This window comes from Sphaeramia orbicularis, chromosome 4, assembly GCF_902148855.1.
Source record: "Sphaeramia orbicularis chromosome 4, fSphaOr1.1, whole genome shotgun sequence".
In the NCBI taxonomy this organism is placed as follows: Eukaryota; Metazoa; Chordata; class Actinopteri; order Kurtiformes; family Apogonidae; genus Sphaeramia; species Sphaeramia orbicularis.
In genome coordinates, this window is record NC_043960.1 from 22,687,399 (window position 1) to 22,711,944 (window position 24,546).

At 41.5% G+C, this 24,546-nt stretch overlaps 1 protein-coding gene across 10 annotated transcripts in view; it reads right to left on the reverse strand.

Moving 5' to 3' along the window:
- Positions 1-431: 431 nt before the first annotated feature.
- ephb3b (eph receptor B3b) overlaps positions 432-24,546 on the reverse strand; it is an 87,008-nt gene continuing 62,893 nt past the window's right edge. For 2 of the 10 annotated variants that reach the window (XM_030131546.1, XM_030131550.1), the window contains exons 4-16: positions 21,271-21,426; positions 19,945-20,280; positions 17,531-17,667; positions 16,825-16,987; positions 16,374-16,482; positions 14,708-14,760; positions 14,219-14,437; positions 12,132-12,379; positions 11,462-11,677; positions 10,602-10,751; positions 10,039-10,238; positions 6,698-6,853; positions 432-4,724 (exon numbers count right to left, since the gene is read on the reverse strand). In XM_030131546.1, the coding sequence (XP_029987406.1) occupies positions 4,616-4,724; positions 6,698-6,853; positions 10,039-10,238; positions 10,602-10,751; positions 11,462-11,677; positions 12,132-12,379; positions 14,219-14,437; positions 14,708-14,760; positions 16,374-16,482; positions 16,825-16,987; positions 17,531-17,667; positions 19,945-20,280; positions 21,271-21,426 (2,252 nt within the window). In that variant the 3' untranslated portion in view covers positions 432-4,615. The remainder of the gene's footprint in view (positions 4,725-6,697; positions 6,854-10,038; positions 10,239-10,601; positions 10,752-11,461; positions 11,678-12,131; positions 12,380-14,218; positions 14,438-14,707; positions 14,761-16,373; positions 16,483-16,824; positions 16,988-17,530; positions 17,668-19,944; positions 20,281-21,270; positions 21,427-24,546) is intronic. The other 8 variants (XM_030131554.1, XM_030131552.1, XM_030131548.1 and 5 more) reach the window with 8 other exon arrangements.

Consider the following 24,546-nt stretch of genomic DNA (forward strand, 5'->3'; position numbering starts at 1 on the left):
CTCTAAATGTCCTCAGGCTTTTCTAAGGCAACTCTAAACCTGTCTCAAAAAAAAAAAAAAAAAAAAAATACAAAACATCAAATCAGAGCATTTTGGATAAAAAAAAAGAAACAGTTCCTGCTTACAGGTACACTGAACACATTATAACTGTAGTGCAAAAAATAGCAGAAATCTATTTGAAATATGACGATATTGTTAGGTATCAAACAAGAACTGTTAAAAAAAGTCAAATGAAATGAGGGTTAAATGAGGCAGTCATACATGATACACAAGTAAATGTGAAAATCTTGGGAAATTGCTTGAATGGAGAACATGTATGTTAGCTTGCATGGAACAATACTTACATTGCACAAACACACACAAATAAAATGGAAATAACTCACACAAAAGATCAGGTCACATTTCTTAAATAATTTAATTGCAAAAGGGTCTTTTAAAAATATTTCTACAAGAATGCATCATCGTTTTTTTTTTGTTTTTTGTTTTTTTTTTTTGTTTTTTAGTAATTTGTTGTGTATGTCTGCACCATTAAGTTAAATACATCTCAATGCTTTTCAAAGAGGAATTAACAATTGCATTTCTCTGCACTTTTTTTTTTCCTTCGGCCTCCAGTTTCACTATACATGTACAGTACTCTATGAAATATCTCACTTTATTTTATGAAAACAGAGTGACCAAAAGAACTGGTCTTGTTAAAAGAAGAAACGACAGTACTGTAAATAATTACTGAAAAACAAACAAACAAACAAAAAAAAAAAAACACATAACCGAAGAGAATTTGAGAGCTGTAAGTAAAGAGGTTACAGGAAGAGTGTGTTTGATGGTTAGCTGGGTGATGTAAAAGAGGGAAAGAAAGGTGAAAGGAATGTTGGGACAGATCGGATTCTATTGGCACACAAAGAAATAATGGTATCTGACAAAGCCTAGACTCTGCTGCTCAAAACGTGTCTGGATAAAATGGCAATCCTTTTATTTCTCACACTCTCTGTCTCACACACACAAACATAACAATCCATCAAAATTTCAGCAATGTGCAGTCAGGAAGATGAGGAGGGGGGAAAAAAAACACACACACACAAGTATGAGTTCCTTTCCTCTCAGTGAATGTTAAATATTAAACACTCCCGTGAATGTGTGAAAAACCTACTCAAAGATTAATTGTTTGCAGTTGATGTGGTGACAGTTTAATCATTTTAAGATGTGCAACAGTGCCAGTTGAGCTCATCACTCACGGTTGGTTGGGTTTGCCGAACACAACTCCAGACCCTAGAACGCCATGTGCACCTCATCAATAGTTCATGGAAGCTCCAAAAAGCGCTGCCATTTTTCTCGAGTGGGCATCTGATTGTGTTTAGCCCTCCCTTCTCTGTCTTTATGCTCATCAACTGGGCCTTGTTTGCAGCCACATGCTAGTTAGCAACATGGCGCTTAAGTGATTGAACCGACTGAGTCCAGAAAAAGGCAGAAATGTTGGAAATTCCTGCAAGGATTTTAATTCAAGTCAGCTCCTGATTGCATTAATACTGTCCTGTCATCTCCAAATGTGACCTTTAGTAAGTATTTCCAATCAAAGGGTGGCTTTCTCATCTAAACAGTACTTTCAGCACGATTTCATCCCATTAACAAACTGCGCTGATGACTATTTTCTGGCAGAGTTTGACTTAAGAGCTAACGATAACTCTATTTGATTCTCCGCTGCGACTGTTAAGAGTTTAGCGAGCCTACTGAGTTTGCACAAGCGTTGGTGAAAACATAGTGTATCTAAAATAAGATGAAACGATGTGAAATAGAAAACACATTTTTGTTTTGCATAATACCCTCCATGGCTTTTGAAGATTTTACAGAGGCTGACAAAAGTAATACAGCAAGACATAAAGGATGGAATCTAACATCACGCTATCATTACACACCTAACAAATAGCATTCGCATTTTGCATTGATTAGCTTTAACCCAAACAATATGAATGACTGTCTGGAAAATTCCCCCCAGAGATTCAGGCCCACTCCCAACTTTCAGCTTTCAAATATCCCTGACGGAGAAGCAAAGATAGTTTGGTCTCTGTGATGCAGCTGCTATCATTTAGGATGGGGGGGGTCTACAGATTTTGGCTGTCTGCATGCCAGGTTGTTGATCCTGCACTGTAATAATCATGCAGCAGCCTGAGCTGAGACACAGTGATTGCAGGCCAGACAGGAAATTAAGGGAGATAATGATAGGTCAGCCTGCCGTATGTCTGTTCTCGCTGCATGCTCGTATCCTCACAAACCCAGATTGGCCGCTGCAGTAATCAACCTGACAGACAAAGACCAATAGGTTTCTCCTCCGATGTTTCTGGACTCCCTGATCAGGGTATTTTTGGCAGAGAGGGAGTGCATAGGGCCTGTGATGAGCTCTGCAACTTAAGTGATTGGCAGGTAAGCTGACCAGTTTGACACAGCATTATCTCTAGGCTTTCCACTTAAAAACTCTTCAACAGTTCTACGGTATATAAGACAGGCTGGCTGAGTGATGATGTAGTAAGTAATGATAAATTAGTAAAAATAACATACACACAAAAAAAAAAAAAAAAAAAACAGAGAAGACATTAATGGGATTTTGATAAACCACTGACATGCATTTAAGGTGCCTGGAAGACGATTAGTGATAGCTCGGTGCTTCACAAACGCACTTTATATTGAGAATGAGAATGGATTTGGGAGGCTTAATATCCAGTTCAGGTGGCGCACACTAGCATAAAAAAAACACCTACAGAGACACTCACACAGCAATGGATGGGAGCAAAAAAACAAAAGAAAAGTGATGTGTTTGATTACAGCATTTTTACACCAGTGGTCTAATCAGGGTTGCTTTCTTCACTTGCCACTCTGACTTTTCCACTCCCCCTCTTGTCTCACATTGCTTTATGTTAATTTCACTCTGAATCAAACATTTCACAACACTTCCATTTTGTCAAAACACAGAGTTTCTTTTGTTATTTATCGTATTTTTGTTACAAAACATGTACAGGCTGTTTAGAACAACAACAAAAATACAATATCCAATTTATATGCATTTTCTTTAGTTTAATGATAATCAATTCATTAGCTGAATCCTCTTGAAATTCCTCTTCCTTCTGATTGTTCCGAGTCCACTTGTTCCATATAGCCTAAGGTCCATATGGGTGTTGGTGCGGGAAGGATTGGTGGGTGACGTACAAATAAATACATAGGGCAGGGTGTCAAGAAATTAAAACAAGAATTTGGATTATTTCTAATTCCAGATAATAGTAAGTAGAAAGTAGGGTGTCCGTCTCATGGTTTGTCTCAGTTTCAGTATGATGCATATATATATAATTATATATATGTGTACGTCCAAAGTTCATTTTTTTTTAATTCAATAAAAAAAGAATGTTTAACAGTTGTCCACAGAATATAGCGTAATTGTTTCAGATATATTTGCTCCATGTCACGGTTCAGTTCATGCGTTAATTCTCCACGTTGGCAAATAGCGGAAGCTGTATTGTACAGTATATTTGTGTGCAACTTGACACACCCGCATATCCAGGCACGCTTCATCACACATACACGCACACATGCGCACACACACATACAAAAACACACACAAAAGGCCAAGTGGTCTTTCCACTGTGTTGCCACAGTTTTTGTTTTCCCATATTCACATGAAGCGTCCAGGAGGAGTACTTAGGTTTGACCGGCCATTGTGAAATCACAAATCTCCCAAAAGAAGTATACAAAGTCAAAAAAAGAAAAAAAAATTGTGTGTGGACAAATGAAAATAAATGTTTTTTGTATGTGTAAAAACACAGTTAATGAACAGGTGATCCCAAGCTATGACCTAAGTCACTCCAGGTCATGGTGAAGAGGTCGTTTGGTGACCTCTAGGGGATTTAGCAGCCAGAACGAGTGTCCAAAACTGTGGCTGCCATCCTTTGACCCTACAGCCTCTGTCATCTTCTTCACTGCTGACTCAGCCCCACTAAATTTCCTCTTCTCCGGCAAGTGCCCTTTTGGATAACACACCTTCAATATGAAGATGGAGAATAACACATACGTGCATTAAAAAAAACCATCAGGGAAAGAATTCTGTCCTCAGTCTCCCGTGGGTCAAAAACAACGTTGTTAGTGATTGAATTCTTTTTGTTTGTTTTATTTCTTTGTTGCTGTGTGAACATTTGTCCACTGTTTTCATACCAGGGTGTTTTAAGTCCATCACAGATGGGTCTGATTGGCCGAGGGGGAGGGGCTCTTGCGTGAGGATCAGAGCGAGACATTTCACTTACAGGGTTAAGGCCAACTGCACTAAAACACACATGCAAACGTCAACCCACACCAGAGATGGTGAGCCATTGGGTTAAGTTTTCCTTCTCTTTTAAAAACACACAAATTCTTGTTTTTGATGGAAAAAAACAATGGTAAAAAAAAAAAAAAAATGGAAGTGGTAGTGAAAAAGCAAAAGGGAAAAAATGACTAGTCAGAGGCACTGCAAGCCAGTTTCATTGTGTCTAATTGGTAGAGATGGGTCAGGCAGCTAGGGTTTTCCAATGGCTCTCTGGCACAGTTCCTCCCCCTTTTTCTGTCTGGCTGTCCTTTGACTGCATCATGTGTTTCCAGCCGCTCACACCTGAACAGGGAGTGTTTGGTTCATCTGTAGTCTCATGTCCTGAATGCTACCAAGAATCTTCTTCTGGTGACCAGCCAGCGTTACTCCTATCCGCAGCAGGTCCCTGGATGAGAAAGAGAACAGGTGGCTCAGTCATAAAATATATGAGTGGATAAACATGCCCAAAGTTAAGGTGCAAATTTCACTTTCACCCACGAGTAAACACAGTCTCTACTAGGTGGAAAAAGACCCAGGCAAGCCTTGGCAATCACCCATAAAATAGCTTCTTCAAGCTATGTCAACAAAACAAGGACACTCATTCGAATATGGTGAGTGTTGGTTAATGCAGCATGCTTATGTTGCCCAGCAGGTGGGTAACGCACTGGAATCAGAGCAATAATGTGATAGTTAATGATTAAAGCACAGACGTAGCTACTGTTTGGCAGTGAGCAGACTTCACAGAGTCCACACCAGTCTGCCACTTAGTCAAATAGCCAAGAAAGAAGATTTTTTTTTTTTTAAGTCATTAGACAGATTACTTAGCTAGATTCCTGCCAGTCAAGATTCGCATTGGGTGAGCCAATGTGTTTCTATGGATCAGCTTTAAGCTCACCACTGGACACCATTCCCCAGTGCTTCAAATAAAAAACTACAGCAAATAAGAATAAAAAGTCTGAAATAAGTATTTAGCTACAGTCTACTCTTCAAAAGGCCTTAAATTGCGGTTGAGATTACAGTGGGAAAATATGGAAATGTTGACATACTGTTAAGATTACAACACTCATAAAATGTCTTGGGAGAGTGCACCTACGTTGGGAGTCATTAGTCAGACGCCATAATCTAATCATCATGGCTTTGTTGGTTTAACACTGTGCAGCATTATCACGAGAACCTCTCCTTTCCGCTCACTTGTTTGATTTCCCCAGTCGATAACTGAAGAGAGAGCGGACGGCGTCTAGGCTAGTGATTAGCTGATTGTTGGGGCTCTGCTACAGTCTGCGTCCTCTCCGTTCAGTCATGCACACACGCAGACAAACAGATACCAGGTAATCTAATATTACATGCAGCCACCATAAACTCTGCTTGTCTTGATTACTTTGTCTCCCTATCCAGTACAAATGTGAGCACCTGCATTCAAACATGAACAAAAGCAGACACAAGATTTCCATACAACATAAACATGCAAATTCACACTGCACATCCATCCTCTCCAAAGCCAAATAAAGGCGCATCACTGCAATTTCACACAATAAATGGAGTTTTTTTTTTTTTCTTTCTCCATCCCAATCAGTGCAGCAATGGTGGATGAAATGATAATAAATGGGAACCATTAGAGGAATTACTGGCCATTAAGGGCAACAGAGAGCCACAGTACAGCACACCTGTCAGCCTGCCCAAATTGAAACAAATTACCCCCACCTCCGCTGCCTATTATGCAGCTAATGAGGATGATTTATTTATCATTATAATCCTAATTCATTCATTTGATCATCACCGGCCTCCAATTTCCATCTCTGCTATTACATCATTTCCTGTTTGTAAACACAACAGGAAATTGTTAAGTTGTCAAGGTCAACTAGTGACCGTAGTCGAGGGACGTGCAATAATATTAGTGTATGGGATGATTATATATGTGATTTGTTCTACAGCAGGTCATATTAGATTGGGTAATCCTTCAAAATTTACATTAAAGCTACATTGGTTTTATCCTGGGATTATTTGTCTTGCTTACTGCCATGTTGTATTGTAAGTAAATAATCTCACTGTTGTCCATTTATAAACTGAAATATTACTTTCTGCAATATTCAGTATCTGTACAGAATAGTAGAAGGTATGGTACTTTATGTTTCAAGGGATTCTACATATGTTATCTGTTAAATGTATGTCTATTCTACAGCATTTTGATACTTCATATTTGTCTCTCATTTCATATCTGAGCCTACTGTGCCCACTTTTCAGAATCTCATCAGGCTTAATTTAGCCATGAGATGTTTTATTCCCTCAAGGTCAATCTATATAACACTAATTTGACTCTCAAACTTAGCCCAGTCAATCACTTCAGGCCTGATTAGTAAAATCCACTCCCCCTCCACTCACTCTGCTGTCATCTGGGCCACCAGGTCAAAGGAAGCAAATCCGGCGTTGACGAAGTTGTCACGGTAGCGACTCATCTTGATGGCATCCAGCCAGTCCCCCACAGTGGTGAAAGTGGTATAGTCTGGTACACAGCGGTCAAGCAAGGGCTGGGATACCCTACATGGGGGGGAGGGGGTGAGAGGAGGAGGGGGGAGAAAGAGAAAGAGAGAGAGAGAGGGTTAAGGTCGTCACTCTCCTGCCTCTATCAGGCCAACCTCACGCCATACGCCTCAGCTGAGTGCCACCTCTCCCCCTCTCCTCTCCCCCTCTCCTCACCTCTTCTCTCCATGTAAGGAGTTGTGTGTGGGGGGATTGGGGGGCACTTTTATGACTGTGGAGAGACTGGCTGGAGGCTTGGCTGGTGGTTGCTGTGTTGCAGCTGCTGAGGTGAAGCATGTGTGTTCAGGCAGCAGATCTACTTACCTAGAATCCTACTTATTTTGACTACCAAGCACCAAAACATGCGGAAAAACCAGCTCGCATTTGTGATTAGCAGCATTATCGTTGGCCATCGGTGCCACAACAGGTTTCATGAGTATTAAGTAAGTGTGGTTTTAAGTAAATAAAAGAAAACCTGATAAAACTCTAACCCTGGATGGCTTTCTTCCTGTGTGTTGGTTGCTGTCCTTGGTGCAGTCAGATATCAGTGTTGGTTGAAATCCAATCTGAGCGGTTGTACTGTGAGACCTCTAACAAATGTGGTTTAAATCTCATCCGGGAAGATTGGATTCCGTGTGGTTTTGCTGGTCGGTGTTGTGTTGCATGTACGACCATAGCTTGATGAGCTGGCTTCACAGTACACATTACTGTATTTAAAGTACATAGTCGCAGCATGCATGTGAATGAATAAATATGTGTTCTTTCTGCATAAGAGTGTGGTTAGCAAAAAAAAAAAAGATGCATGTAATACGTTCCCACAGTGCTGAAAAGACATTGTCTTAAAATGTTTCATGAAAAGGCCAAAATATCTCAACAATGTAAACAGATGTCTCTTACATGTGTGTGGTCGCTACATGGACTGACTCAATAACCTACGAATGCAGCCAATACATGGATGGACTGTTTTACAAGCTTGCATATATGTCTAAATATGTTATATGTGTCTATATATACTAAAAATTGAGTTGTCTGATTTTTATTACTTTTAATTACTCACTGACTCTGATTTTTATTCCCCTTATAAATGTGTATCCTTAGAAACACAGTATGCTGAAGTGTGTTTTGCATGTTTTTGCACACCTGTTGACAGGTCAAAAAGGCTTCTATAAGAATAACCTAATCTTCTCTGATCAATGCTGCAGATAGCAAGGCCACCTTGGGAGTTTTAATAAAATTGTGCTACAACCAAGAGCAAAGTGGAATAGATGAACAAGTGGAGCGGAGGTGGAGGTAAAGGGGCGACAGGGAGGTGCAGAGAGCTCAAGGAGGAGAAACAGATGAGGGAGCGAGCTCAGAGAAAGAAGTCCACTGTCTCCTCTCCTCTCTGCTCTGTTGATCCCTGTCATCCTTTTTGATGGCATTAGATTCATTAACAATTTAAAGAGAAAGAAGGAAAAAAGAGAAAATGCAGAGAGAGGGGGAGTTAATAACAGTGATACAGAGGCTCCATTGAGTGGTGTAGATGGAGTGATTTTTAATAAGGCCTGTGCTTTGGAGCCCAAGGCCCCGGGCCGTTGTTAACGCCAAACTCTGGCTTCTCTTAATGGAGTATTGTTAGTCATTCTTCTCTAAAGTTGACTTCAAAAGGGTTCAGACAGTTGCTGGCCACATGTGAGCCCAAAGCAGAAACACAGCAGGAAAGCCGGGTAGTACTGTACATGAGGTGGTGAGACAGCTACAAGCTGTGCTTAAATTCAAGGTCAGTGGCTGTCACAGTTTCTTCAGAAAGTTAGGTCACTGTTTTGCATTTTTAATGAGTGTCTGCATTAATGTCTGTGGGGTGAATTTGGTTTATGTCTGAAGAGGCAAGAATTTGTGTATTTATCATTTTCTCAGGACGAAAAACAAACAAACAAAAAAAAAAACAGGTATAAACACCACTTATGATTCTACGGCAACTCTTTTCACTTTACACCTACCACACAATATCCACTTCATGTATTTCATTTTCCTACATGACAAGAGTTTTACACCAGACAGTGTTAGCTAACCTACAATCACCCTTCAACGGCGACCAGGACAACGGTATCATTGCTCAGTCCTCCCTTGTTAGATTTGTCAGCAGGAGGCCATCTCTCTGCTGGCCCGTTTAAAATCTCGTTAGTGGCTAATTAAAAGGCGCTCCCATCTCTTTTTTGTATCGCCTTAATCGAGCTAATTAACCGCAAGCCTAATCTTCTAAGAACGTCACTCTGGTGGCCAACCGAGACCCTAGCTTCCCTCATGAGCCCAACCCAGGATTGTCTGGAGCCTTCCCTCAAGACAGAAAGACCCTGATGGAGGGACAAATAGGTAGGTCACCTCCCTCTTCATCTCTCAAACACTGCCACCTTGTATGCTCCAACTTCTTTCCAAGAAACAGGTTGCAGAAAAAGGTAGTACAGCTAAATGCAGATGTGGTTTCACTGATAAAACTCCCAGTTGGTGAAGGAGTTGCTTTAAGGGCAGAAATGAATGATGATAATTTGGATTTGCATAATAGCACAGGCTGCAATTGTGAGACCTGAAGAGTTGCATTTGAAGTACTCTACACTTTATTGGAAAACATTAAAACATTGTTATTGCTAAGTCAGAATGACTTAGGAACACCGTATCTACTTTGATAAGGGATATTTGTACAGCGGAAATCGTTATCACAGTTGCTCTGGTTTTATATTGAAAATTAAATGGCTTGCCCTATTGTCCCAGGGCTGAAAAAATTAGTTCATTCAATAAACTAATGACCTGTTACTGTAATATATTACAATGTCCAAAAGGTCTCATCCAATATATGGCTTAACAAAAAAAATGAGAAATGGAGATTTTTGGAAAGCAATTACCACTAATATCAATTATGCAGTGACCATAATTAGACATAACTGTCCTTTATGATGATCACTAATCCAACTAATAAAACTCAACAAAGACCCCCAGGGAAACTAAGACAAACAGCATTACAGTGAAAGTTTATGTCTGTAATTACCAGTTTAACAGGTCATAGTGTGTAGAGTAATTTGCATGCAAGATTTAATTCAGTGTTTACATACATTGCATCTTAAGCACTATTTATCAAGCAAATAAACTTGTGCTATATGGTTGCATGACTGCATTTAATACTAAACTGAATGACCAACATATTTTATAGAAGGATTATTGCTGCTTACCCAGAGGACTGTGTGCTGTTGGTGACCACCTTGAGGCTGGCAGCGTTGCGGATAAGCTTATCCAGCGTTGCCACAATCTGGGTGAATTTTGGTCGTAGGTTCCTTTCTTTGACCCAGCAGTCCAACATGAGCTGGTGCAGTGCTGTAGGGCAATCCATAGGAGGGGGCAGTCGGTAGTCCTGCTCCACTGCGTTTATTACCTGAGGAAGGATGACAGAGAAATCAAAATCACGTATAATCCCCAGGAATGTAGGGAGGACAAAAGTGGATAAATGAGGGGAATGATGGGAAAGTCAAAGATAAACAGGAAAAAGGCTTTAGGGAATACATGGAAGAGAGGAGCTGGGAAAGACTAGCTGTGGTTGGTGGTTGTAATGGAAAGAATAATTTCTGAATGACAGCAGGGAGTGGTGGCAGAATTGGTTGAACTATCGCAGTTTCTGAAGCATAATTATATAGGCCTCGATGCAAAATTCCTATCATTATTATTTCAACAAAAAAAAAAAAAAAAAAAACTTCTAAGCTCCTCTCTGTGCTAATAATATACAGTACACACTACTTACATCTTGATTGCTCATGTCCCAGTACGGCCGCTCACCATACGACATCACTTCCCACATGACAATACCATAGCTCCACACATCGCTGGCTGAGGTGAACTTCCTGTAGGCAATTGCCTCAGGAGCCGTCCAGCGAATGGGAATTTTTCCTCCCTGTGGATATGCGAATGAGTAGGTGAGCATGAAATACTGGAGGGATGGAGCACAAACACAGAGTCACACACATACAAGAGGGGAAGAGAAAGGGTGAGAAAAATAGAGTCCAAGGAAACATTGATGCACAACACAAGGGTGCATGCTACAGAACCACACCGTCACATACACACAAGATTAGTAACAGTTACAAACAATGATATGCACAAACAAATGAAATATTAAAAGGGCTACAGATTGTATTTTTCAACATCAGTATAGGCCTATGATTCGTTTATCATCTCCGGTCTAATAAAAGTGTAATTGCTTTGGCTTTTCCGTTGGCTTAACCAAATATAATAAACTGGTGGGAGTGTTTTTGCAGGCTTGGATGACATTTATGTAACGCCTAAAAATGTGAGCAAATGTGCTTTAGGAATGAAGTTATTTAGTTGTAAAAGAAACTATCATATGTGTTAAGAAAAATGTCATACTGAAAATGATCATTTTATGTGGAGCAACAACTATTCAGTACATTTAATGTATATTTTATAGCATTAAACATGGCTATAAGGAGGATTTCATGTGTAAAAAGGACTAAAACTGACATAAAAATGTTAGGAAACCAAACGGTAATGATGTCTTAAAATTACATGTAGCACCTTTACACAATGATTACATACATAGAAACATGTACATATATATACATATACATCTATAATCTCACTTACCAGTGAGCTGGTATAGGTGGGATCTGTTGGATCATCCTCAAGGAAACGAGACAGGCCAAAGTCAGACACCTTACACACAAGATTACTGTTGACCAAGATGTTACGGGCAGCCAAGTCTCTGTGTACGTAGTTCATATCTGACAGGTACTTCATGCCTGCTGCGATACCACGCAGCATGCCAACCAGCTGGATGACTGTGAACTGCCCGTCATTGAGCTGGCAAAAGAAGAGAGAGAATGACAGGGAGAAATTGGATTATAGCTCATGGCTGTTTGTTTCATACAATATGTATGTCTGCTTTTCTGCTATACCTGTCTTTCTGTTTCCGTGTATCTTGAGAATGTCTTTCTGGGTGTCATTCCCAGTTACATCTTTCTATTTACTATGTTCTCATCCTCAACTGAACTCTTCCTTCAAATGTACGATGTGAGTTTGAACTGCTGATTCATTGTCGACTGAGCTCTTTGTAAATGTCACCTATTGCTTAAACGGCAACTTTATCACTTATCCACTGAGAGCGCAGTAGAAGGGCTTAAGAAGACCTTTTATAGCCTCAAAGAAACTAAGATAACTAATAGCAAGATCAGTGGATTTGGTTTGCTGAAGATGCTGGACACATACAAGGGGTACATAACAATATTTCTGTGTATGTACTTGCTATTTTTCTTACCCTTAAGAAAGAGTCAAGTGCCCCATTCTCCATGAACTCTGTCACAATCATCACTGGCCGACTCTTGGTAACCACACCCTCCAGGCGGATAATGTTGGGATGGTCAAACTGGCCCATGATGGATGCCTCAGACAGGAAGTCTCGCCTCTGTCGGTCAGTGTAGCCCACCTTGAGAGTCTTGATAGCTACGATGATCTCCCTGCGTCCAGGCAGCTTGAGGCGACCGCGGCACACCTCGCCAAACTCTCCTGCGAGAGCCCATGTGGGACAGCCAGAGAAACAGCAAAAGAGGGAGAGGAAAAACGGACAGAGAGAGAGAAAGAGGGACAGGGAGAGAGGCATGATGGAAAAGTGGAGGAGAGTGGGGGAAAAGAAGGGAGAGGGGACAGTTAACTGGTTAGAACCAAGGAGCAAGGGAAGGGTAGCAGGAGGGGTGGGACGGGGGGGACTGCGAGATAAGCCAGGACTCTAGGCCACTGTCAAGGGATGGCGGTGATAGGGAGAGCATACGGTGGCATTGTGCTGTTAAGCTACGGATTAAAAGAAACAGCATGATGAGTGTGAGGCTTTATGATGGAAGGTGTGGAGATTTAAGAAGCATGTTAAAACAAAAAAAGCAACAAAAAAAAAGACATCGAGGAAGAGGGTACGGGAAGTTGAGAGGGAACGGGGAGAAGGGGGGTAAGGGTAGGGGAGGTAGTGCTAAGCTTCAGAGGAGCTGGTGTAGCGGGCACAGGAGGAGGAGATAGGCGGAGAAAGCAGCTTTGGAGTTTTGGGAGTTGTGGACACTTTACGTTTAGAGTCTACACCAAGCGTGTGCGAGGGTGCAAGAAGCGAAGAGAAAAATGATTGTCATGGATGCGTAGACGGTGGGGTGGGGAGAGTCAACGGAAAGAGGCAGGGGTGGGGTAATGGGGGGGATGGATGGAGGAAGGGGTAGAGCAGAGTAGGGGGACAGGGAAGACAGGGGTTGAGGGCTTGTCACTTTCAAGGCGAATGCTGGGAAGCGACGGGTTTCAAGTAGTAGCCTCAGCAGTAGAAGAGCTGTCGTAGTAGAAGTAGTATTGGTAGTAGCAGAAGCAGTAGTAGGGACTCCCATCTCTGCCTTCACAACGTCCTCCATTTTGGCTCAGATATAATGCTAAGAAAACTCAACCTCACTTGGCAAAGTCCTGCAGCTTATGAGCAGAGACATTACTATCAAAAATATCAAATACATTTTCAGTAATAAATAAATCACTGTCTATGACATCAAACATATGGAAGGGTTTCTAAAAGAGGGAACACAACCACACTGTGGAGGAAGTGCTAGGAGCAAGGATCAAATAAAGTGATCCATGAAAAAAACCCCTTTAACAGGAGGCTTTCAATACACTAAATACTGGGCAGGGTCAGAGACAGCCAATCCTGGACTGGAATAATTTAATATCACATGCTCCATTCATGCAAGATTAATATTTCTGCTAAAAGTGGGAAAATAACTGTTCATAATTACACAGAATTCATGTGTCAGAACTCTGTGCAATGAAACACTGTACTAAAAATGTGCCCAAATTACAAAGAATCATAGATAACATGAGGTGGGTAAAAATATAGATGGGTATAATCTATATTTTAATATTTTATAATACAGATGGGTTTTTCAGCATGTTGAAAAACCAATTGTTGTAATAAAGTCAAGAGATGATTATAGAAAACTCTCATATGTGATTAATAGTTCTCATAGATAAATCAATATTATAATGCAGTGTTACAAATGCAAGTCTCAAGTAGTTAAAAATAGCTACTGTATCATTACAATATGACTTCTTCCACTCCAGGATTGGACTAATTTTAAGGAGAAAGGTGAAAGAACAATTCACCACACAAAAGGTATTATTACAGCTACTCTGAATGTACATGGTAAAGAAAACAACATAAGGGTGCTACAACCGTGAATTACGCTAACTTACGATATAGCAAGTACTGCTATAGACACAGGAGAGTGTTGAGGACATCTATAAGACTAGAAAGGGGTTCCTAACATGTGACAAGTGAGGTGGGGGAAGGGTCAAGGAGAGGGCTAGCGATGAATTGAGTGAAAGTACCGCTTGGTGTGAAGTCCTCTAATGGTATGGCCTGGAGGTGACTAGCAGTCTTCCCCCTGTAGCTCAGGAGCTTTGGTGGGTTACCTGCGCCAATGACCTCCTCGATCTTCACGCAGGATACGTCAATCTCCTTAGCAAACTCGCGGACTGCTTCGTTGGGGTCCTCATAGGTGAAGGGGTCGATGTAGACCTTCATTCCCGGCGTGACTATTGGGGATTCAGTAGCAAGAACGGGAAAGTGAATCGATGCGGCCAGACAAAAAACTTCAACAACACGACACTTAAAATCTATCGACATCAACCAGATGTACAACAAATCACTAGCAGGTTTCTTCATAATCATTTCACTACATGATAAATCCAATTCATGATATACAAGTTATAATGATTAGCAATGTAATTACTAGGCAAGAACTAACACAAGGCACAGAAAAAAAACTGTGGATGTGAATGATGCTAAAGGAGAGGTACCTCAGTAAAGAGACTTACTATATTGCTGCAGTTTCTCTGTGTACTCTGACTCTGAGCCATTTCTTTGCTTTCTGTTGAGAAAGATTGAAAACACAAAATGAATCACTTGGACTCCACACAGCAGGGTGCAAATAAATAACAAAGGCCTAAATAGAAAACTGAACCCTCATAATTTCTGCAGCGATGTAGTCCATAGTACAATGTCACTGCGCAAATGTGCTTTCTCTTTTTGCAATGTAATCAAGGGATCCCACTGCAGATGAAGATTGTATCAGTGTCTAGTTGCAGAATGATTCATATTTGGAGACTATGACAGGAGTCTAAACAAAATTATTCCATACCATTGTCTAAAGGAGCAAGTGAAAGCCATTCATTTACAGCAGCATCAACACAGGCAAGAGAGACAAAAGCAGACTCAAACAGCAAAATCAGCTCTCTTACATTCTGTCCCTTATAAATATTACACCACTGATACCATTCAATATGCTGCTTATTTTCCCCTTATGGACTCCACCTCCTGTGTTGTCATTTGTTTGTCCCTCATCTCTTTCACATCGTTCTTACTCTCTTGTCTCTCATCTCCACATTACTGTTTCTGTATCCTCATCTTTCTCAGTGTATTCCTTCTGCACTCGGGTAGGGGGGTGGGTACAAAGCCGATGACAGAAAGAGGGGGCAGGGTTGTTGAAATTACATGTTAATGTGCTTCCTTTGTTGTCTAACCAGTATCCAGGGCAATAATACCCGTTGGTGATTTGCATCTCATTACAAATTCTAATTTGGTTTCCGGAATATGCCGAATCTGTGTTTTGTATTATTACTATTTTCTCCTTCTTCTTCTGTGGCAGTCAGCGCAGTGGCAAAGCCAAGACCCTGAGAGAGACACAATGTAGCGGTGTGAAAATAGAAGGGAGCGAACAAGCAGGAGGGAGAAGGAGGGAAGGGGGAGCTAGGGAGATTATTATTCAGTGTAGCGTGACCAATGCCCACGCTTGTCAGCCGCTGCCTGAACTGGCTTGTGGACGGAACCCAGTGGGCGCCAGTCAGCGGTGGGTGCCAACCTCTCACACATGTATCCTGTGCACACATGAACACTGCATTTGCTGCTTGACAAATGAGAGCTATAGGGATAAACGAGAGAGGTTAGACCCAGCTGATGCAATGTCAGACTTTTTGAAAGGTGTGAGCAGCCGCTTGTATCTTCCCAGTCAATTGGGCCCTGTAGACAGGGGCGCATCTGGGCTCTTTGTGGTCAGGCAGCCACGCAGTTGATTCTGAGTGCTGGGCCATGAGGGCAGGTCTATCAGGCCCAACAGCTGCTCCACCATGCTGTGTCCAGAGAGTACTGAACATTTTGGCCAAAGCTGTTTACTATTCACTGATTCAGAGGGCTAATCTGGCATTCAGTTGCTTCACAGGTGGCACAGCAATCCACTGAGACTGTTTTGGGGATGTTTAGAGGACATGCAAACAAAGTTGACATTTGAAGCAAGCAATCTGAATTTTTTTTTCAGCTTGAAAGAAAAATATTTTCTACACTCTGGTCATTCTCCTTGCTTTATAAAAATGTTTTGTGAGATGGACACAATGTAGACACATATATTTTATTGTTAACTTTGGTTACTGTGTAAAATTGTGTAGAATACCAACATAAGTGTAAAGTGTAGAGGAAGTGTGTTCTGACCTGAGGCAGACGATAGCAATGACCACAACAGCAATGATGAAGACCAGTGTAGCAGTAGCTGATCCCACGATGAGTGGTAATTGTTCCTGCCATGTCTTCGGTGGGTCAGCTTAGGGGTCAAAAAAGAAATTGTGTTATTTAGAGTACTTGTCACAAACATACACCCACTCTGACTGAATCCATTTGTATAGCCTAAGACTATTTGACTCTTCCTGCCCCCATCTATAAATCTAACTGTAGGATTGTATGACTTTAACGCCTACTTCAGAATTGTATGTTTACATAACTGAAATTATGGTATTGAATTATGTGCTCCTCAGTGGGCATTAAGATGAACAGATAAAGCTGGGGTAAAAAAAATGAATTGAAATTAATCACAATCTTAATTGCTGCTAAATGCAAGTCCCCAAACATAGCTTTATGAGTAATTAAGTAGATGTTAACAACATACTTTGCAAGTTGGTGCTGAAGTCAGCTGGGCTGCTGTAACGGCCATAACCAGCCACCGTTCGGGCACGGACCTGTACCACATATGGCGTACCAGCCTTGAGACCTTCAATGCGGGCGTTGCTTCGTTGTGCAGTCATGGTGTGGGCAATAGCCTCACCCTGATCCTTCAGAAAGAGAAGCACTGATGAAAACAACACTCAACAACAGTTTGCTGTGGTCTCTCATTTCTTGTTGTCTTTCTATTTTTCTTGGCATAACTGATAAATCCAATGGGTAAAATGGATGGGAAAAAATATGGTGCAAGTATACAGAAGAAAAAACAATGGCAGATTGTAAACAGCATGCTAATTAAATGTGAAAACAACACAGATTAAATCTGATATATAACCAGTGCCTTTGTTATTGTCTCTGAAGCAAACCTAGTCCCTGGAAACAAGCTACTGAATCTTTCTAAGGTTCAGGCTAAGGGAGAATGGGGAGGGCAAGAGGGAGACATTTATTAAGGAAAACACTGGTGGAGCAAGGGAGGAGGGAGAGAACTGAGTAGGGGAATATCATCATACAAGCAAAGATTAGAAATGCAATGCATTTGTAACACAACCATGTGTTTATCAGTAGAGGCATTGTTTTCCACACTTGGAGAAACATACATGAAACAGACACCATGAGAGTCAATGAATTGGATTGAATTAGAGGCGTTGACTTACATTGCCGCTTACCTTCTCATGGTACTTAATCTCATAATCCAGAATGATTCCGTTCGGCTTCTCTGGAGGCAGCCAGGACAGGCTCATAGTGCTCGCTGTGGCCGCCATCAGGTGAACTGTTGGCACTGCAGAGGGAGCTACACAGGACGAGACAAGTAAAAGAAAATCAGTTTTGTGTATAATTTTTCATGCTGTGTCTTTTTATGTTCTATGTCTTTTGTGTGTCCACATAAGACCAAATCCAGTCTTAAGCTGAGGCTTTGTGAGTAGCTTTGGCCATTAGTTAGTATGCAGAACCATTCCCCACTAATGCTCAAATTATCCCTCCTAGAGTCCTTGGGGAAAAGAAGGGATGTCTAATTCTCCTGTGACAGGACAGTAAAAGTGCACAGCTGATAAATACGTAATCTCATGCAATGCAATTCCCTCCACTCTACAACAACTGCAGGCTAGTGCACATTCACACATCCACAGATGTAGATATTTTATATATCGTCAAACTATTGCTACATTTTTTTGCTCCATTAAGAAGAGAAAAGAAATGAGGAAAGGGTGTTTTTCACTTTTTTATACCCTAGTTATTACATGTGTTAATATATTACACAAAGTAAGATAGCAAGTTATGTAGCTATACAGAATATATTTACTTTATACTTTACAATATTTACTTCATATGATGTGCACAAATCATTCATGTCACAACTTGGTGTGTGGACCAACTCATATATAGACAAAAATAAGTCACACTGGCACTCCACCCAACTGAGATTTTCATGCTTAGTTCAAATGTGCACATTAACTGCAAAGTGCTGTCTGCTTCCCTGTGTCTCTCCTCTTTTTCTAACTTTGGGCTTATTCTGACTCACTCACTCTTCTCTGTCTACTCCATTGCTTTTGTTTCATAACTTCAGCTGTCTATTGCCAGTGGTGCTAAATTAAATTTCTCACTCTTTCCTACATTCTCAATCTTGTCAGTGATTTCCTCCTGTTTCCACTGTCCTATTCAGCTCCTCACTTTTCATCTTTCTTTTCACCACTGCAGACTTCCATCTACACCATGTCTTAGCCTGTCTCCCTTCCTTCATCCCTTCCCCCTTCCCTCTCCCCATTTTTGTTAAAAGCTTTTTAATCCCCAGTTTTCAGTTCTTTGATCCTCCCCTTGCATTTCCTTTCTCCTTCTGCTGCTTAAGTTGGAGGCTAGACATCCTTGTGTTTCTCTCCAAACCTACCCTTTCCTGCCTCTCTCCCAGCCCCATCCACCCAGTCCTTCCAAGCCCCTCTTTCTCCTCCAGAAGACAATGCTTCCTAGGCAGATCCCCTGGTTACTCCAGCCAGGGGATTAGGGGCCCTCCTCTGGGAGAGGGAGTTGTTGTAACCAAGGAGGTGGCCTTTGGAGCTTATCACCACCCTTGTATTTATTTTGGTTCTTAAAAGGTGAATGCTTATGCAGGGATGGTCTTGGGGACTACACCAGAGGATAATCTGATCACAGTTGATACTCCCTCCCCTACTCTTCCCTATTCTCTGTGCACCTAACTGACCTGAGGAACCCAGGGACAGACATTGGTCCCTGTCAACCCAGTGCCAGACCCCTTGTAAAACAATGGGACCTTCACTTGGGGCCCTTTGGGGTCTTTGGGTCCTACAGTCACAAACAGAAGGCATTTTGAAAGCATCTTTAGACGGCCGAAGCCAAAGGGTAAAGGTGAGGAGTACAAGGCCATGGAGAGAAAAAAGAAATGATGGGGGATGGAGCAATAGATAATCCAAGAGGTTGTCTGAGCCTCGTGAAAGAGCAAATTTAACTTAGTGACTAAACATATCCAAAGCATAAGAGACCAGGGAAACCAACTCACAAGAGCAAACAGGGTAAGATGAACAGCAGTAATAAACATCATAATATTATAATCATTAACATTAATTATACGTAAAGAAGTATCAGATATATTACTGACTTTTACTGACTTTATGGCTTCTGTGCACAAAAATATATACATTTTATGTCATTTTATGTCAGCACTGACTGCTACATTGGCCTAGTTATGGCTGTTGCTGTAGGCTGTAGGAGTGGTGGGTTGGAAGCAGTGGGCACTAGAATACTGGAGGTTCAACACTTTCAATGCACACTGCCTCGCTAATGCTATTTGCAGCGGTGTTAGTACAGAGCATGCTGTGGGTGTGTGAAAAAGGTCTCTCTCTAAGCTCATTCAGAAGAATATCTTCTTTCTCAATCCCTGTTCAAAGGGAAAATATGTAACATACTCCTACAAGCGTGCAGGAAATTGATCACCACTTCTTAAGCTTAGAATGTGTTCTCTGACATTGCTTTGTCTATTTTACAGCCGTTGGAACCTGGCAGTGCCTACAAGTTCACTATTTATGTCTGACAGGTAGCCATATGACGGTAAACTTACCAGCCTGATTAGTGGTTATGTTCACCGCAGAGAACTGAGGAGTATAGGGGCTCTTGTTGGAGACACCGTTGACTGCCTGGATCTCAAAGCTGTACTGGGTGTGGGCTTGCAAATTACGGACTGCTACCCGGCGCTGGGTCAGGCCCAGGTGACGTGGCGAGATGTCAACATTGTCGTCACAACGTGAGCACATTCCCCGCTCAGGCAGGCATTTTTTACAGATGACATTGTAGAAGGTGTCATCTCGGCCGCCCATGTCACGTGGCTCACTCCATTCCAGTACCAATGAGGTTTCATTGACACTGGAGATGACACTGCGTGGTGCAGAGGGAACAGCTGCAACAGGAAGGTAAAGCATGGTTAAGATGAGGAAAACAGGCTTGGAATGAGAATGAATATAATCTCCATGCACAATAGGTGTAAAGAAATTTGTCTTGGTGATAGAACAGAGACATACTGACAATAGACAGAGATTCATACTGCAAAACACAGTTTACATATCATTACACACACATGCATTCTTTATTCCCTAGCTGCTATCAACACAATTCATGACCCAAGATTTTCCCTTGTGCTGTGGCGCTAATACATTTTTCATGCATTAACTAGAACATTTTATTTTCCTCCACATAACAAGAGACTGTTCCAGCGGTTATTCAGAAAAAAAAAGAGGACAGGAGTTCAAATCTGAATTGCACTCTCACTTCTCCTGTGTGTCTGTGTGTGAAAAGTGCTAGGGGGGGGACAAATGAGACAAACTATTGCCAGAGACTTGGTAATACTTATCCAATTAACAGAGCCTTATCTCTCATTGCACTGTAGGAGAATCAGCCCCCCATCCCAGTGACAGAAAAAAGGCTCTTCTATTTTCTTCACAAGTGAATGAACTATCTTCCACATGTGCATGTTTGCTCTAAAATTGTGAGAAAAATTCCTCTACTTTTTTCCTGTAAAAAGGTGCCGCCACTGAGAAGAGATAGACTTTCTGGGAAGGCAGTTGGGGAAAGGGGTTAGATGATAACATTTTGGATAACGGTGGGAAAGCAAGCAGATTTGTTTGCTATGCGAGTGCTGCGGTGGGAAAAAAAACCTCTGAGGGCTGATAAAAGTGCAGAATTAAAGAGGGAAGTTTGGGAGGACATTTACCATATAGTGGAGTGTTTTGTTTTATGGCTAGTAATATATGTCGGCACTATCTGCAGACGAGGTGCATAAACTTATCTGAATTTTTACAGCATTATCCATCCTCTGCAAGTGTTTGTTATAATAGAGTTTTGCATTTTGCATATAATGTCAGAACATGGTGAAATGAAATATGCCACTTACTGGTGCAGGGTGAGTCAGGAGAGTCTGCATCTGAGCGGTAGTAACCGTTTCGACAGGAGCAGACGCTGGCTGCTCCAGAGCTGGCTCGACTGTTGGCAGGGCAAGGCAAGCAGAAACCATCCCCCTGTTTGGACTTAAAGGTACCAGGGCTGCAAGCTGAGGGCAAATGAGAGACAGGAGACATATCATTTTAAGTAACATTGCTCATAGTATGCTATTTTGGTATGAAAATATCACAATGATCCTTACCCTATGCAAACACAAACATACTACTATACTCAATAACTTTATGATCTAATCTTATGGCTTACTATTCAAACTAACTAGTAAATGTGACTGACATTTATACTTTTATTGATGTGTTTATGGGCACACACATCGTTTTCAGTTCTCTCAACTTCCCATGTTCCCTTTTCCCTTACTTATGGCTATATAGAGGGAAAGGAAAATGGTTTACGAGCAGAATGTCACTGTTTGCACAAACCTATGCTCACATGAAGAGACTGTCAACCCAAATTACATACACATCCCTCAGAGCTAAAATTCTTGCATGCGGCTTTCATCTTAATTCTGTCTTTTATAAAATACATATAAACATACACTCAGTGAACCAGAGTCACACATGCCGCATGCTGATGTGTACACAAAATGGGCTTGTGCACAAAAGAGCAGAGAAAAATGTCTGTACACAATCATACACACTCACGCATCACTGTTACCTCAATTCACCTCAGCAAACTCCCTCAAAACCATTTTACTTTCAATACAACTTCAGCTTCACTGGTTCTTGAATATGCAAGATCTAGTCAGATGAACATGAACAGTGCTAGTCTTTGTAAATATGCTATCTCCATTTATGGTAGCTGTTTGGAAGTTTATAACTCAGCTGATAAGTTGCAGAATGGCAATGACAGCGGCACTGTGATCCAGAACAGTTTGGCGGGCTTCGTATCAATGATAAACTGCCTCGTTAAGAGATGAATGAGGTAGCCGTTGTGCTTAATAAACAAAAAGAGAGGGAGAAGGTAAGAGCGGCAAAGTTTACAGGGGCCAGTTGATTAGCCGACCCACTGGCACATTCAGCTGTCAATGTCAAGGACATGCTGCTACGTTTGTCTCACTGAATGATAATTATCGCCATGACTTCTGAGTTTGTTTTTTGCTCCCGGCTGAAACCAGTCAAGGTTGGAGGTCAAATCTACAGTGGGACACTTCCTGCCTCTGCTGTAGCCCTTTTTTTTTTTTTTTTTCAAAGTTCAATATTAGCACAAAACCACCAGTTGGCGGCAACGTGTACATTAGCACTGAGTGTGTTTGTTCTTCCACCATTAATCAGAGTCATCCACACCACTGGCTAACAGGAAGGACTGCTCGATAAACAGATAAGAAATAACCTCAGGTTTTTACCAGGTGGGAGAACAGCTTCTTCTGTTTGGGAGGGTGACATATGGGTTCATTTAAGTTCACATAAACAAAGTAAACTACAAGCAATTTCAAGCAATCTCACCGGGATGAGAGCATTGGTTTTTGAACACGTTATCCTAATGAAAGATGTGAAAAGAGCAGTCCCATTAAAAGAAGCATTTTATTTCAGGGAAGGGTTGAAAGTGCTGATCAATCACTTCCAGCGAGTAAAGGGGTCATCCTCTTTCTTTCATCCATTTCCCCTTAGAGGAACCACTAAAGATTGAGGAAGAAAAAAAGACAAGGGGGTAGAGAAAAGGGAGGGAGAGGTGGAAGAGGTGGAGGCATAGAAAATGCTAATCCTGCAGGCGCTTTTTCCCCCCTCTTTCCCACTCCCCTGTGTCTTATCCTCTCATGCAGAACATAGAGCTTAAGGAACTGATTAGAATGTATGCTGAAATTGGAAAGTGTGGAGCATGAAGAAAAGAAGTAAAGAATATTGGGGTTGAAAAATGTGCTGCAAACGAGTGAAAAGGCAAAACAGGCTCATCAATTAATATTAATGCGGACATCCTTACTGTAACTCCGGTGGCGTGTTAATGAGAGCATTGGCCTTCAGAAGGAAGAGGGTGAATGGGAGAGGCAGAGTCTAATACAGAGGCAGGGAGGGAAACAGTGGCAGAGCTGGGGGAGTTATTCGATGTGAAAACAAGGACAGAAAGGCAGAGAAAGGAATGGAAAAATGATGAGGGGAAATTATTGAATAAAATCTGCAGAGGTGAAAAAGTGAGAGAGCAAAGGTGAAACGATGTGAGAACAGGAGAATGGAAGGAGATTTGTCCCTTGTGGTTTCCAGTGAAGCTTGATTAGAGAACATTTTATCAGGGCCCAGTCGCCAGGGCTTTAACCTTGAGCTGACAGGAACAAACAAATGAGTTTTTAACCATATACACCTTGCTTTAGATTTACTATATTCACTCTCCCTCTCTTTCTCTCTCTCTCTCTCTCTCTCTCTCACACACACACAGACATTTTCTTCCTAAAGCCGAGCATGCACTGAATATCAACGTTCTACCCGAATATGTCAAGATCCACCTCCCCTTTGTCTCATCACTAGCCTATTTAGCCTCAACTGTTTCTGCTCTAAAGAGAAAAATGAGCCTTCAGAAGACAGGCAGCAAAGGTGACATGCAAAATGTGCACACAATGTTCATACACAGACACCTTGCAATCAACCCGCTGATCAATACCCCTGCCATCTTCGTTCTCCCTTTCATTCTGCTGCCTCCATTTCACCTAGACACCCTAAGCCTAATTTTACGCCCCCATAACCCCAAACACACACATTTTCCATCCATCGTTTTCCCCTCCTCCTGCAGTCATTGCACTCCATTTAAGCCGAGACCTTGCTGTTTAAATTCACCTTGCTCTCAACCTCTGTGAACCCATCATGTTTTCCATCTGACCTGAAACCATCATAGGGCCTCCCAGCTCTCATAAACAGACAGCCTCTCTTGCATTTCCATTTATTTAGCCACCAGCTGCCAGGCAAAACTGAGGTCAGAGGAGTGAACAGCCGCCTGCTGACAGTGTCATCTAGAGTGTATTATTTTACCTTGTAGTCACTGGATTAATGTGTCAAAGAAAACAAGCAACCTAAATGACTCATAACAATGTGGCAGCTGAGCAATCTAGTGATGGAGGCTGTAATCTGTAAACAAATGGTAACAGATTCCATCTCTTCAATAATTTGTGTGTGTCCAATTACAGTCATGCGTCCTTCAGCATGACTTACTACTCATTGTAATTCACTCAGCATACAACCATAAGATATTCTGTGCCGAAAATGCAAATGTAATGTCATTCCTCAGC